Below are 15606 nucleotides of genomic sequence, written 5' to 3'. Positions count from 1 at the left end.
CTGCTCCAGAGAGCTCCTAGCCCAGGACAGTTGACTCCTCAACACATTGAAATACGTTCAACTTGCCATTCTTGTCTGGTCCTGGGTTCTAGTGGAGGTAGGATAAAAGCTAGCTGGTTCAGTCTAATAATATTTCATGTTGGTGCTTCCCATTTTGGGAAGTAATCTTCTCCACAGAGTCCAACAAGCTTCTTGGATTATAGAAGAGGATCCCCAATCAGCTTCCCTGCTGCTTGGATCCACTGCTTTAACTCAGGCTGAGAAACACCAGGGTAGTAGGGGGTTCCAGGAAAGTTGCTCATCTTCCTCCCATGGTAGCTGTAGGACCTTCTCATCTCCAAAGTGAATCCCTAATGACATTGTGGGGCTCTTTGGTCTGTAAGTGACTCCAGGGTGAGCCTTGGTGTTGCACCCGTGCGACTTTCTTTGGAATGGGCCGGCCCTTGGGATCTAGACTCCTGCCTTTGGTTTTCCTCACAGCAAAGGGCCTACAAGCTGTGTTGGGCTCTGAGCCATTCCTGTGCAGCCCCATCCATCTTTGGTGGACTTGCACAATTGTAACGGAGCAGAGTGAAGGAAACATCTGTGCAGTTGCTCAAGATGCAGTACTCCAGCCTTGCTGTCCTTGGCTGTTCCCCCAGGTGGAAGAGGCATCAAGCTGATTTGTGTTGCTAGTGTCTGCCCAACTGATCTCAAAGTGCATATGGGGTGGTGGAGGGGATGCGCCTGGCAAATGAGGAGATATGGTCTTTAGGGGTTAGTGCACTCTACGACTAGGCCCCTAGCCCAAGCTTCTCCAAATTTCACTTCTATGTTGGTCAAAAGTGTGTGTACAAGCAGCTCTGTAGAACTGTTACAGTGGTTCCTCTCCACCAGAGCAGCAAGGGGGGAAATGAGGAGGGCACACTTCTGGAGGGGAATGGGGGTACGTGTTTTGGGAAAAGGAAATGGTAAGGAGAGAAGGGGCTGAGAGAGAGCAGCAACTGTGAAAGGGGAGGACTCGGAATATTTGAGGAATGGTCCTCTCTTGGGGAGAGAACCTGACATATGTGGGGACAGAAAAGCTATGAGCCACAAAAGTAAATGCATAAAATGTCCCCAGAAAGTTTTTCATTTTCATGACTAGGTAAATGAGGGCAGATTGATCCACATGGCATTGTTTGAAATGCTCGTTAGCCAGCCCTGGAATATCCTGTAACTGGAAGGACCTACTCAAGGTGCAGTTGTTCAGGAGGCTGTACCAGCAAGAGGCTGGCTCCTTATTGCAGAGGCAGCATCAGTTCTGGCACTTCTGATGTTTCTGTGACCAACTTAGAGGAAAGTTAGGTGTGCTTAGGTAGAGAGTTGGGAAGAGTTTCCTGTTAGGTTAGTGTTTTTGGTGGGATCTGGGGTCTCAGGATGTTGCCTGTGAGCATCAGAGCCTCTTGCTCTTAGGTTGGCAACATGAATTCAGCCCAGCTGAACAAGGATTAAGAATTGCGTTCTTTTAAGGGCTTTTAAAGGCTCCTTTGGAGATGAAGTTGGTGGGTCTCCGCTTCAGCTTCCCCTTCACAAACAACCGCTTTGTGCTAACAGGCCTTTTGGGGGGAGTCTGTCATCAGTTGCATGAGCCATGGAAACAGTGTCCTGGCCTGCTCCCAGAGCAATGTGTGAAGGAGGTTTGCCTTGCTGCTGGCTTGGAAAAAGACCAGGCCTGCTAAACTGATGCCACTTGCCTGCATTGAATGCATCTGTTTTTTTTCAGGTGAAGTTTCAGGTTATACACAAGCTCATTAAGGTCACATAAAATGTCACCTGCAGCAGCACAAAGTGTGGCAGAGATGGATGCCCCAGGCGATAAGATCTTTAAAGCAGGCAGCTGGAACAGAGGGCTGTAGGACACTCATCCCTCCCTCTGCAGCCTGCAGGTTTCCTTCACTCATTTTATTGCATTTGCCATGCCTGGGTAGAGCAGGCTGAGCTGAAATCCCATTTGGAGGTCTTGAGCTCAAGTACTAAGTATGCCAATTGTTCCCAGGCATCAAGGGCCTCAGCTTCTTCTGTCTGAGCACCTGTAAAGTGCTGCCACTGTTTGTGACAAGCGTCTTGAGTCTCTCTCTTGTGAACCCTCCTCCCAAGCAGGCCAAGCTCAGTAGACAAAGGCTCCTTCTTTCTGGGAGCAACTTGTTTGTAGTGGTCCTCAATGGTCCAAGTCTGCCTTAAGATGTTGGGCACAAGAGGAAGGAATGGAGAACAATGGGCGCTGCCTCAGCATGTCCGCAAGCGCCGGCAGCGATGAAATGTTGCCCTGCTGGCTCGGTGACTTTCCCAGCCACTCTAGCTTCTTGGCACTGAGAAGCCCTTTTTTGATCCCACAAAGCAGGCGACTAAGCCAATGCTGGAGCAAACTAAGGACTGCAGAAGGCCTCCCCAGCCAGGGACTGCGCTGGCAATATGTCAGATGGCAAAGGGCAGTGTGCAGCCTAGGAAATGAGAAACTGACTGCAGCTTTCTATTCAGTGCAGCCCTGCTGTCTGCAGAGACTGTGGGGATCAGCATGGAAGGCTTCATTTTCCCCCTTAATGGCCAGCAAGGACAATCCCTGGACTTCCAGGTGAAGGGCATGCCGCAAAATATATGGCCCATGTGACTGTTTTGGAAAGCAAGGTGGGGGGAAGGGGTTAGGCTTGCAGTCATGGACTTCAGTCCCTGGAGACCAGAGGTCACAGGGTCAAACTCCTCTCCAGATGCGTTGTCAGGACTCATCTAATGTAGAAAACCTCCTTTGCTAGATGGGACCTTTGTGTCTCAGTGAGATTCCCTCCTCTCCCAGCAGTCGTGTGGGTCAGTAGTGCCATTGGGGACACTGGATTTTCTCAGTCTCAGCCTCTCCCTAATGGTTATGGGCCCTTCTCTGAGCTACCCACACCTTATTTGTACAAGTGATATCAATAAAAAGCTGATTTAAATGGGAAGTGGATTTCTGATGCCTGGACGCGTGCCCTACGTCAGGCTGAAACCTGAGGATCAAACCAGCACTTGGGTGCTGTGCTGTTGGGGCACTGTGCTAGCATGGAGCCAACAGTGGCCTAGTTCATTGTGGGTCTCTGCCTAGTCCCAGCGCTGTAGGATCCATGTGGCAGGGAATTGCTTCCTACAGCACAGTTATTCTTATGGGTCCCTCTCGCCAAGAGCTGTAGCAGCGAGAGCCCAAGTGGTGGGAGCTCTGTCCCAGCGTCTCCCTCTCCCCCGAGAGGGAAGTGAAACCTGCCTGGACTCTCTGAAGGGGATTCCCCGAGCACTGGCAGCAGGCTGTTCAAGTCCGTTAGTGTGGGGGGTGGAGGCTGCCTGCGGTTTGCACTTCTGCATTTTTCTGTTGTTTCCCTGCTCGTCTGTTCTGCAGTAACCCAGGCTGCCAGTTGGTGCACTGGCCCTACCCTTGCTGCTCTGCCAGTGGGCCCCTCCCTGCCCTGCACCCAACAGTGCTGCTGCTGGCGCTCCATGTCCCCACCCTGTGCTGCAGCTCACTGAGTGACCGTTCCCTGGGCGCCCTCTCCTTGCCCCCTTGCAACTCGGCAAGTCACGATGCTCTGTGCCCAGCCTGGGGGAGAGGGTGCATGTCTGCACAGTGCCCATGCTAGACTGTATACTTCCTCGTGTGGGCAAGCCCATAGTTACCCTGTGAATGGCAGTAACAGAGGGAGGCTATTATTTAGGTTCCCTGTTATCACTGGTACTTGCTCCCCAGGCCTGTTGGATCAGGGCTTCTCCTCCCCTGGCAGGAGAGCTTCTCAGACGCAGGTTGCCCGGCCAGTGCTCTGTGTCACCGAAGCAGGTGTGCACTTCATCTCCCGGGCTGCATTGCTCAGGGGCCTTTTTAAGGTGCTTGCTAGAGCTCAGGCCCCGGCTTTCCTGAGGTCACGCCTTGTTCTGTCTCTCTCTCCCACCAGCGCCCTGGGATGCCGCCAGGCGCCCGGATGCCAATGACAGGGCTGCAGGTGGGGCCGCCTTCAGGACCGCCGTATGGAGCAGCCAGTCCCATGAGACCAGGCCTGCCGCAGTCGATGATGGACCCCTTCCGGAAACGCCTGCTTGCGCCACAGTCGCAGCCACCACTGGCGAGCCAGAGGCGAGGGTAAGGATGTGATCATTACCCTTCTGGGTAGGGCATGGTGTGAGTGAAGGCAGCTCCTCCCCTGGGATCAGACAAGTGGAGAGAGACCCTGTTACAGCCAGGCTTAGTGTACTAGAGTAGGCTTGGGCTCCTGCATCCTGCTCCCAGCCCTATTATGGTCTCCTTATGATCCTGGGCAAGTCACTGGGCTTTCTGCTGCCTCCCTTTTACCCATGTTCAAAGGAGGAGGCTGGTGCCTGGGCAGAGGAGCTGATTTCCATGGCTGAGTGGCCAACGCGCAGTATGTTGGAGTCTCTCAAGATAGTGCTGGGGGGAGGTGGCCTGAGCAGGGATTGATTAGATCTCGGCTCTCCTGCTCTCTGTTCCGTTTCCAGTTAATCAGCGCAAGGGAAGGATGTTCAGTGGTGCTGGGGGTTTCTAGTCCTTGATTCAGGACTGGCTAGGGGCCTCTCTCTCTCTCTCCCTTTGAGTGGCATACTTGGCTGCTTGTCCTTGGCAGATGTGAACGTGGATTTGGAGATGGGCTGTATCTCCGTGCCCCCGATATTTTGTTGTTGTTGTAAAAATATATGTCTCTCAATATAAAGTTATATATATCAACACTCTACCCATTACACCACAAAAGGATTAAACCTTTCCCATTACAGAAATCCGTACCCGCACAAAGGCCCGCTGGCCACCCGAACCCGTTACAGTATCCACAAACGTGTGCAACACACACAAAACAAACTAAGTCCATGCCGGTCCCTCAGACTAGCCCTTCCTTCCTTTCCACCCTTGCCCCGCTTCCGGGGTCACATAATCAGTTCAAACGCCCTCTCTGTTGTTGTCGCTCCAGCTTCCGCTGGAGGACCTGCCGCTGCTGTCACTGTCACTGTCCTCTGATCCGCTTGTCTGTTCCTCTTCTTTGCTGGGTGGGTGGGGGTTGTGTGATCCTGTGCCAGATGACGTTTGCTGCGTCTTCTCTGTCCTCTACTACCGATTTCTGGTAGTAGATCTGGAGTTCACTCAGCGCCGTTTTCACGCAGCCCGCTACCTCTATGTCCGTTTGTCTGTACAGCAGGAGGTTCCTGGCCTTCCGCGGGGCACTCCTGACGCAGAACGCAAACTGGTTGAAACAGGGCGACAGGCTCCCCTGATGTTTGGCAAGTTGCCTGTATAGTGCTGCTTCACTGGTTAGCCGGCTGACACCAGTCACTGCTTTGCAGAGCTGTTTTACCTTTTTCCATGCCTCCTTGGCATAGAGCCAGAGGAGATGCTTGATTGTCTCAGTGGCCCCGTGGCAGCTGGGCCACAGGCAGCTGGGTCTCCCCAACTGCCCCTCTCTATGCCTCCGGGCTCTCACTGGCAGAGCTTGGTGGGCTATGAGCCAGTTCAGGTCCCTGTGATCTTTGTGCAGCTCCTTGTGGTGGATGCGCTCCCACACGGCCTGCCATGCGTCACCCAGGAGCAGGTCCACGGGTGACGTGATGTCCCTTAGTCTCACCATCTTTTGGATCTTCCTGTGGTTTCTCATGTTTGCCGGGCCTGCGTTCTGCAGACCGTACACACTGCGGCACTGGTTCAGGGTCTCGTAGAACCACGGCGCTCTCATGATCCACGGTCTACGGTTGGTCAGGATGAATACCCCCTAGTGTCTAAGGATGTGGCCCGCAAAGTACCTCACAAGGCAAGCGGTTTTGGCTTCTGCATCCGTCACCAGTTTGCAGATCATGCTCACATACTTGGCCCGCAGGAATAGGAGGATGTCTGGCATGCCCTGGCCCTCTTGTCCTTGTACAGGGTCTTCCGGGAGACCTTTTCCCATTTGGAGCCCCAGAAGAAAACGCACACAGCCCTCTGGATCCTGTGGTATGCGGCTCTCGGAGGCTTCCTCCCCCAGTTTGGTCTTCCCTGCAAACCAAACTGGGGTGGGGGGGTGGGGGCATGCTGTGCCTGCTGTGCCGGCAGTTCCCGAGTTGTTTATGGTGCTGCTAATCCCTTTGCTCTGTTTCTGTTTGCACTGGGGTTTGTTGACTGCTCTGGGCTGTTTTCCCAGGGCAGGATCTCCTGGGCCTAGTGGATGCTTGGGTCCTTTCCCTGCTGGGGCTGGACAGTGGAGCCCAATTAATTTGATGCCTGCTAGCAGGTATATTGCCCCCAGCTCTACAGCTGGCCCTGTTGAGCCACACCCTTGGATTTGCATTCCCTTAGCAGAGCCCAGGGGTAATGCAGGCCAGAAGTTCCCGGCACTCTGTGTGCTGCCACGGAACTTGCTTCTTGGCCACAGGCTTTGTGGGGTGGGGGGGAGGGGAGAGTCTTGCTCAGGGGACTCGCTGGGCCTGTGCGTCTGCGTGACATTCCTGAGCAGAGCTGGAATTCTGATCACTGGGGAAGGGGAGGGAGGCGGCTGGCCCGTGCCGAGTGAGGGATCCCTCCCCTGGAGCAAGACGTGATCTTGCAGGGTTTCCAGCTTCACTCCATCCATAGCTTTAGTTGTGGTATGACTGGGTCTTGTGCTGGACTGGTATAGCTCTCTTCTCAGCCACCTGAGGGCTGTTGGGCAAACCTGCACCTTCAGCCACAAGTCAACATGCTCTTGGCCTGGGTTCCAGCTGCCTTTTCAATGGCACAGAAGAAAATCCCCCTCCAAAGACCTGTCAGTATTGGTTAGCACCCTGCCCCCTTTCCCAGAGAAACATTTAGGCTTGCATGAGCAGCAGTTTCAGACCTTTGGCCTCCCAGGTTCCTGTGTGAGCTGCCCTCAATGACCGTTGGCATAGTCTTGAGATGGCAGGGCATGAGTGCTAGAAGCTTTTAGGGGTACCAGGGTGTCCACAACAGCCACCTGAGTGCATGAACGACATGTGCCCCCAGCGACTGGGGGGGCACAGCAGCGGTGGGAGCACGGCAGCGGTAAGTGGGGAGCTGCCACAGAAGCCACTGGTGGTGAGCGCTGACCAGGGGTGGGCAACCACCCACAGACACTGCTGGCAGCGTTGGCAGCAGCCAGCGGCGGGTGCTGACTGCCCACAGATGCCGCTGGTGGTGGTGGGGGGTGGTGAGATCACTGACTGCCCGCAGATGCTGTCAGTGGTGGGGGGCAGGGGGGCAAGCGACGACTGCCCACGGGCGCCGCTGACAGTGTTGGCGGTGCCTTTTTGTAGGGGGTGCATCGCCACGCTCAGGGGGTGCAAATGCACCTGTGTGCACCCCCTATGTGTCGCCAGTGCTTGAGTGCCAACTGCTTTAGCAGAAGCCTCCAGCTTTGCTAGGACGACACAGGATGCTGGAGTCCTTCTGCAGTGTTCCTGCAGTGCATTCAGAAGGGATCTTTGTGTGGACTGACAAAGCTCTTTAGGTAGTGAAAGTCTCAATCTCTGCTCCAAGACAGCTCTCGGTTGCTTCTGCCCCCTGATAGACCCACTCTGTCTGAAGTCTCTCATGGGCTACATGCCAGGTGCTGTGATGTGGGGGAGTATCTGGGAGGGCCGTGGACAAGGCACTCCTCGGAGAGAAGGGATGGTTTCTCCTCTCTGGCTGTTCTGTCTCAAAAGCAGCACAGCCTTGAAACTATGGAGCTGGTTTGGTTTGTTCCCTTGCTATCAGCCAGGGATGGATTTGCAGGAGGGCTTGGGGAAGGCAAGGAGGCTGCCAGCATTCTCAAGAGTGCCCATGACCCTTAGGTCTTTGGGTGGTTTTGTGCCTGCACCACACACTGCAAGCTGGAGTCGCCATGTGTGCAGGTGTGACAGTACAGAAAGGAGTGACAGGCCTCCGGTGCCAGGGAGAACCTGCTTTTGCAGACCTCCTGTGCAGCGGCCTGGTGCAGATGAGGTGAGCGTGAGCATGAGGTGAGTTGGGAGATGAGGCTGATCCAGGCAGTTCTGCAGCTCCTGCAGTCACCCTGGAGTTCTTGTCTTAGCCTCACCTGTGCTGTGACTGCTGCCTGCCCTGGCAGGCCTGAGAGATCTCTGAGCAAGCGGTTTTGTTTGGGGATGGGGCATTGTGGCTCATACTCCATACCTGGAATCACAGCTGGGAGTTGGGATATTTACCCTGCCAGGGCTGTTAAACTACAACAGTCCCAGAACAGGATTCGCTGCTCCAAGAACTGTTTTCCATTGGGTCCTTGCAGCTGGAAATGGTAAAGCACAAGGGTGGACATTATCAGGTGGGGAAACTGAGGCACAGCAGGGTAGGAAGCATCTTGCCCAAGGTCACAGGAGAAGTTGGCATGACCCCAGAAGAGAACCTATGAATCCTCACTGTCCTGGTTTCTAAGATATACTGCCTGACCTCCTGGTAGACACTCTGGGCTGGGTTCTATGCTCTTGTCTATTATTTGTGTCTAGAGTCGGGGTGAGGACCTCCTGGCCACAGTCCCATATAGGTGACTTGTCTACCTAATGCACAGCATCTCCTGGTGTCTGGGGTCCAGGACTGGTTACCATTTGGATATACAGCATATACAGACATTCCCCCCCTCCCCCTGCAACCCCCAGGAGAAACTCTTCTGGGAGTAGTTTAACCCTGATTATTCCCAGGTTACTTTTCTCATGGAGTGGCCATTTTTACTGTGAGAGAAAAAGCATGAATATCTGTATGCTTGTGGTTTCTCTTGGGAAAGCAGCAACTCTCTGGAGAAACTGGATGTCCGTATGAGGCCCTACTGACCAGCAAATGAGGGAAAGCTGCTTTGTTCGGTTGGCCTGTAAGGTTCCTGGCAGGTCCCAGCTCCACGGGCTGGACCAGCATCTGAGCCTGGGCAGTAAGGCAAATTCCTTACTCTTCAGATGGGCAGCAGGATGCACGTTATCTCATGTCCTCATGGCTGTCACCCAGCTCCTACTAGCCTATGTTTTTTTTGCAGGGTGAAAAGGAGGAAGATGGCTGACAAAGTCTTACCACAGAGGGTAAGTGCTGCCTTTCTGATGATGAAGCAGGCAAAGAGTGCGGGCTTCAGCCCCAGGCTAGGGTGCACTGATGTCAGTGGACAGGGCTTTAAGAAAGGGATGAAAAGGGACCATCTCCCTCCCCTGGGTAGGGGTAGAAAGATCCCTGGGGTCTAGAGCCCTCAGTGATGTTGGGGATGAGGGGAGACAAGATCCTTTATGTAGCTAGTGGGGGCAGATGATCCCCCTGGCTCCTCTCCAGCATGGGGGTGGGGAAGAAGTGATGGTACCTTGGATTCTAGGGGACATCTGGAGCAGTGCTCTTGTGCTGAGCCTTTGACTTTCATGATGTGCCATGTCATAGTCCTAGAGGCGAGGTTGCTTATCCTTGAGCTGCCTGTTTAGTAGTCACCACCCAGGACTGTGCTGGCAGCAGGGAGTTCTTGGCTCCTAATCACCTTCACAGAGGAGGCTGCAGCAGGCACAGAGTGGGAAGGGGCTGCACCCTCACGTTCTGGGACTTACCTGGGAAGAGGGGAAAGAGAAGGAATGAAGGGCCAGTCCTTCAGCTGCTGGGTTTGAGCATGAAAGCAGTGTTCTCTGCAAGGGAGAGCTTTGCAGTGCTGTAGGATCCACACTTTGCCAGGTGGGGTGAGCTGTGCTTCCCTTTGCCAGGGACCATCTGGTGAGTTCAGGGTGCAGAGTTTAGTCATTTGTGACTAGGGGGATGTGCGTGGAAACAGTAGAAATGGTGCAGGACTTAGTGTGATGGATGCTCCTGGTGGGTTGGGGGTGCTCTGTAACTGGTTCTCTCTGTCTGGTAGATCCGGGAGCTTGTCCCAGAATCTCAGGCCTACATGGACCTCCTTGCCTTTGAGCGCAAGCTGGACCAGACCATTGCCAGAAAAAGGATGGAAATCCAGGAAGCCATCAAAAAGCCCCTGACGGTATGAGGCATTGTCCCTGGGAAGGAAGCTGTTGCCTGGGCAGCCCCAGTTGGCTTGGGTGGGCAGAGGTGCTCAGCATCCAGGACTCTTAAGAGCAGGGAAGCCTGGTTGGGGCACTGCCAGCTCGCTGCTTGATTTGAGTGTCCCTGTGTTTCTCTCTCTCTCTCTCCTTCACAGCAAAAGCGGAAGCTGCGTATTTACATCTCCAACACCTTCAGCCCGGCCAAGGAGGAGGGGGATGGCGGGGAGCGTGTAGCCTCCTGGGAACTGCGTGTGGAAGGCAAACTCCTGGAGGATGTAAGGATGTGGGCAGAGATGCCCTTGCATGCACACGTGTTTGTACTCCATGCTGTCTGGTGCTGCCCAGTGGGGCCATGGCAACAAGTTCCTTTTCTCCAGCTGAGTATGTGGGGGAGCTGTGCTGGTCCCACTTCTGCCCACCTACCACCCATCCCTACCTCACGCAGGTGGCCAGCTCATATCCCTCTCCCAGCCCATGGTTTACCTTTGCTAGCCAGGGAGCAAAGCTAGTGTTGCATGGACTCTGTGTTGGCTCATATGCTCTTGTTCCTACAGCCCTCTGTGCTGGGCTGAGAGGCTATGTAGAATTACTGCACAGCTCCTGGTCTCAAATGCCAGCAGGCACTATCCCAAAGTGGAACCCGGGGCACTTTGCCTGGCTGTATAGTCTCCCTCCCTCATATGCCATCAAAGCATTTCCTAGCCAACAACCCAAGGAGGCCTCCAGTGTTATTGAGTTCCTCCCTGCCTCTCCCTGTACCCTGAGAGTCCCTTGAGCCTGCCCAGGTCTGGTATGTGTCTGTACTATGGAGCCCCACAGCACCAACAGGTCTGCTGAGTTGAGCCCTCCAGAATCCCCCAAGCAGCCAGGTTCAGCGCCACCTGCAGGTCATGCCCCTGCACTGTGGGTGGAGGATCTGTCACGGGGTTTCTGTGCTCCTGCCTGCCTGGCACTACACCCCCAGGGCCACTGTGGCTTGAAAGGGGGTGGTTGAGGCCCACACTGGCTTGTGTCTTTCAGCCAAGCAAGCAGAAGAGAAAGTTTTCCTCCTTTTTCAAGAGCCTTGTCATTGAGCTGGACAAGGAACTCTATGGACCAGACAACCATCTGGTGGAGGTGAGGTGTCCCAGCAGGTGCAGGTGGGGCTGAGGCAGCTGGCTGTCCTGTGTACCTCCTGAAGTGGGTCTCTGAAACCTCGGGGATCCCTGGGGCTGGCCCTGTGGGTGGCTCAGGAGAGTAGTGGAGCTGTGGATTGGGATATAAGCTCAGCTGAATCTTCCCTGCAGGTGCTTGGTCCTTGGCTTTCATCGTGTGTTAGCAGGTCTTGCTGGGGATAGTTCAGCGTGAGAATGGGAGGAGGCATATATAGGTGTGGGCCATGTTTCATAGTTTCATAGTTTTAGGGTCGGAAGGGACCTAATAGATCTTCTAGCCCGACCCCCCGCCAGGGCGGGAGAACAACAAAAGAACCCTAAACAAAAAACGGGACTCAAATGAGTCCAGCCAGGTAGGTATCCAGCCTCTTCTTAAAGATCCCCAGGGTAGGGGCCAGCACCACCTCCCTTGGAAGTTGGTTCCAGCTCCTAGCCGCCCTAACTGTGAAGTAGTTTTTTCGGATGTCCAATCTGTACCTCCTCTCCATCAACTTGTGCCCATTACTCCTTGTTATGCCAGCGGGGGCTAGGGGAAACAGCGTCTCCCCCAAACCCTTCTGGTTCCCCCTAGTGAGTTTATAGACGGTCACCAGGTCCCCCCTCAGCCTTCTCTTGTGGAGGCTGAATAGGTTCAGGTCCCGCAGTCTCTCACTGTAGGGTCTGCCCTGTTGTCCCCGGATCATGCGGGTGGCCCTCCTCTGGACCCTCTCCATGTTGTCCACATCCCTCCTGAAATGGGGCGCACAGAACTGGACACAATACTCCAGCTGCGGCCTGACCAGCGTCGCATAGAGGGGGAGGATCACCTCCCTGGCTCTACTCGAGATGCACCTGTGGATGCACGACAAGGTCCGGTTAGCCCTGCCAACCATGACCTCGCATTGTCGGCCCATGTTCATCTTGGAGTCAATAATGACACCAAGATCCCTTTCCGCCTCCGTGCTCTCAAGTAGGGAGTTCCCCATCGTATAAGTGTGCTGCTGGTTCCTACTACCCAAGTGCAGCACCCTGCACTTGTCCGTATTGAAACACATCCTGTTCCTGTTTGCCCACCCCTGTAACCTATCCAGATCCTTCTGCAATCTCTCTCTCCCTGCTAGCGTGCTCACCTCCCCCCAAATTTTGGTGTCATCAGCGAATTTAAACAGGTTGCTTTCCACCCCAACATCAAGATCGCTGATGAAGAAATTGAACAGCGCAGGCCCCAGGACCGAGCCCTGGGGGACTCCACTACCCACCTCCCCCCAAGTCGAGTATGATCCATCCACCACCACCCTCTGAGTGCGACCCTTCAGCCAATCTGCAATCCATCTGACTGTGTAGGCATCTATGCCACAGTCGCCTAGTTTATTAATTAGGATGGGGTGAGAGACGGTGTCAAAGGCCTTGCTGAAGTCCAGAAAGACTACATCCACCGCGACACCTGCGTCCATGGCCTTTGTGACCTGATCATAAAAGGCCATCAGGTTGGTCTGACATGATCTCCCCCTAATAAATCCATGCTGATTGCCCCTGAGCATCATTTCTGATGCCGGCCCATCACAAATGTGCTCCTTGATGATCTTCTCAAAGAGTTTCCCTAGGATTGAGGTAAGACTGACGGGCCTATAGTTGCCCGGGTCCTCCCTTTTCCCTTTCTTGAAGATGGGGACCACATTAGCTGCCTTCCAATCGTCTGGCACCTGGCCCAAGCACCACGATCGCTTGTAGAGCCGTGCCAGGGGCCCTGCAATAACCCCAGCTAGCTCCCTCAGCACCCTGGGGTGGAGAGCATCCGGACCCGCTGACTTGAACGCGTCCAGCCCCTCCAGAAGCTCTCTAACCTAGTCCTCCCCAACCTGAGGTCTGAAGGCGATCCCCTCGCGTCCGGCTTCTATCACAGCAGGGAAGTCCCGGTCCCTGCACAAGAAAACAGAGGTGAAGAATTGGTTAAAGAGGTCCGCTTTATCCTCTGACGCAACCACCAGATTGCCCAGCATATCCTGCAGGGGCCCCACATTACATGGGGGATCCTCACTGCAAGGACTTGCCAGTGCTCCCTCCAGGCTCCATGATGGCTTTGTTGTTTCTCTGTGGTGGTTCTTGGCTGTGGCCAAGGGTGGTGGCAGTGGCATGGCTCTTCTCCCCCCTGCCCCCCACCTGGGAGACCCAGCAGCAAAGGATGGCAGCTCTGCCACTGTCTATCAGACTGAGCCCCCTCTGTTTAAGCCTTTTATTCCCAAGATTGACAGAGGGAGCAGAGGGAGGGGTGGGGAACAATTTTGGCACCAGTGCACTCTTAGCCACCCCTTCCCCCCCAGTAGTGCAGGGTGAGGCTTCAGACTGCTGAGGGGGCTCACAAAGGGTAAATAACTGGGGTGAAGCGCCCTCTTGCGGGCATGGCAGCAACCGGCTTTGTCTTGTTGGTTCCTGCAGTGGCACAGGATGCCCACAACCCAGGAGACTGATGGCTTCCAGGTCAAGCGCCCTGGTGATGTCAATGTGAAATGCACCCTGCTGCTTATGCTGGACCACCAGGTAAGGCCCCTTGGGAGTCAAGGGTGCAGGGTGCTGCCTCCCAGCTCTCTCCTCCCCTGCCCAGCACTGTAGGGGGTGTGGGGGGGAGTGGGGTGGTAGTGCTTTGTTGGCCTGACTCAAGTGAGGATGATCCTGGGAAAAGTCCTTTCCCTTCAGCAACAGATAGTGGCCCGGTGCTGCTGGGTATTGAGCCCAGGAGAAAGCAGAGCAGCAGATAGACAGCCCTCAGTATCTCCTGGCTACTTGTCTTGGAGCTGGAGGGGAAGGGGGCCCCAGCAAAGGTGCACAGTATACCTGCCATGTGGGGCAGGCAGAGAGTTCCTCTTCCTTAGTTTGTGCAGGATTTCTCTGTGGTCTACCCAGGGATGCACATGTACCAGGTCCCGCAGAAGAAGTCCCAGTAGATTCAAGGCCCCTGTGAGGAAGGGGAGTGCTGTCCCCACAGGCATTTTTAATGTGGACATTTTTAATTGCAGCCACCGCAGTACAAACTGGACCCTCGCCTGGCTCGCCTGCTGGGCGTGCACACCCAGACCCGGGCCAACATCATGCAGGCGCTGTGGCTCTACATCAAACACAACAAGCTGCAGGACAGTCATGAGAAGGAGTACATCAACTGCAACCGCTACTTCCGCCAGGTTAGCCCCTGCCCCCTTGTTCGTTCCTGCTGCCATGCTGCTGGGCAGGGCTGCTGTCTTTGTCGGTATGGATACCTTGGTCCCTGATGTGCTGGGAAAGCCTGGCACCTTCCTGGCTTCCTGCGGAGCCTGGTGTGGGACATGGGGAAGGACCTTTCTGAGACATGCCCATTGGTGCTGCAGCATGGCTCTGGGGCCAAGATTGTCAAGGGGCTGGCTGCCTCTTACACCAGCAGCTCTTCCACATGCCCCATTCCTCAGCAGCAGTTCTGACAGCATTTCTACCAGCCAGAGATGGGTCACTAATCCTTGGCCTGTATTGGCAGCCATTCCCATCCCCAACAAGCCCATCCCACTGGCCGCTAGGCAGTGCCTCTGAGCCTTACTCCTTTGGGTGCTTTCAAAGGATCCCTTGCCCCAGACGCTGCCAATGCTCTGGTTTGTTCCCGGCTAGATCTTCAACTGCATCCGCATGCGATTCTCCGAGATCCCCATGAAGCTGGCAGGGCTGCTGCAACATCCCGATCCCATCATCATCAACCACACCATCAGGTGCGGCACAGCTGGGCATCCTCGTTGGGCTCTGGCAGGGAGGCTGCCACTGGAGCAGGAACAAGGAGCTCAGCTTTGGGGCCTTCATCCCTCCCCACCCCCAGCTCTAGAAATGCTTTCCTGAGGAGCCTGATGGAAAGCAGTTTGTTCCTGGGCTGTGCTTTTTCTATGCGCTGTGGCTGGACAGGCCCTAAACCCAGGGTGCAGGGGTAGATAGGGTTGGATGGCTCTGGACCTGGAGGCAGGGACCTATGAAATCTAGTTCAGGAAAATTGGGCTTCTCACCTCAAGGGTGCGGGTCCCAAGGGCAGCGGGAGCTGATGTTGCCCACAGTGGTTACCCAGAATGTGGAACAAGTTGGGGCATCTTGCTGTGATATCAGTAAGGCTGAGGTTCATGTGAGGAAGCTGGTTTTCCCTCTGGGGTACGTGAGGATTGGGGGCTGCCTGTGACCATCTGCCCAGCTCCATGGCTGGCTGCCCCAGGCATCCCCCCAACGACTTGGTCTGTCCCTCGCCAGTGTGGATCCGAATGACCAGAAGAAGACTGCCTGCTATGACATAGATGTTGAGGTCGATGACCCTCTGAAAGCCCAGATGAGCAACTTCCTGGCCTCCACCACCAACCAGCAGGAAATTGCCTCCTTGGATGCCAAGGTTTGGGGTGTCTTTGCGCTGCCCAGCTCTTGCCCTGCCAATCCGGGAGATGAAATCCTGCTAGGGCAGACAGTGCCAGTCCCCTCTCCCTGCCTTAGTAGCTGGGATCCTGGCACACTGACTGAGCTGTCA

At 54.9% G+C, this 15606-nt stretch overlaps 1 protein-coding gene across 4 annotated transcripts in view; it reads left to right on the top strand.

The window, feature by feature from the left end:
- SMARCD2 (SWI/SNF related, matrix associated, actin dependent regulator of chromatin, subfamily d, member 2) overlaps nucleotides 1-15606 on the top strand; it is a 36922-nt gene that overhangs the window by 17661 nt on the left and 3655 nt on the right. For 2 of the 4 annotated variants that reach the window (XM_025195496.1, XM_025195497.1), the window contains exons 2-10: nucleotides 3930-4114; nucleotides 8967-9009; nucleotides 9813-9935; nucleotides 10113-10232; nucleotides 10978-11073; nucleotides 13527-13628; nucleotides 14105-14266; nucleotides 14721-14818; nucleotides 15339-15474. In XM_025195496.1, coding sequence (XP_025051281.1) covers nucleotides 3939-4114; nucleotides 8967-9009; nucleotides 9813-9935; nucleotides 10113-10232; nucleotides 10978-11073; nucleotides 13527-13628; nucleotides 14105-14266; nucleotides 14721-14818; nucleotides 15339-15474 — 1056 coding nt within the window. In that variant the 5' untranslated portion in view covers nucleotides 3930-3938. Of the gene's footprint in view, nucleotides 1-81; nucleotides 98-3929; nucleotides 4115-8966; nucleotides 9010-9812; nucleotides 9936-10112; nucleotides 10233-10977; nucleotides 11074-13526; nucleotides 13629-14104; nucleotides 14267-14720; nucleotides 14819-15338; nucleotides 15475-15606 lie in introns of those variants that run through there. The other 2 variants (XM_025195498.1, XM_025195499.1) reach the window with 2 other exon arrangements.

Source organism: Alligator sinensis, unplaced genomic scaffold (assembly GCF_000455745.1).
Source record: "Alligator sinensis unplaced genomic scaffold, ASM45574v1 scaffold1756_1, whole genome shotgun sequence".
Taxonomy (NCBI): domain Eukaryota; kingdom Metazoa; phylum Chordata; order Crocodylia; family Alligatoridae; genus Alligator; species Alligator sinensis.
This window is presented reverse-complemented; position numbering and strand designations above follow the sequence as displayed.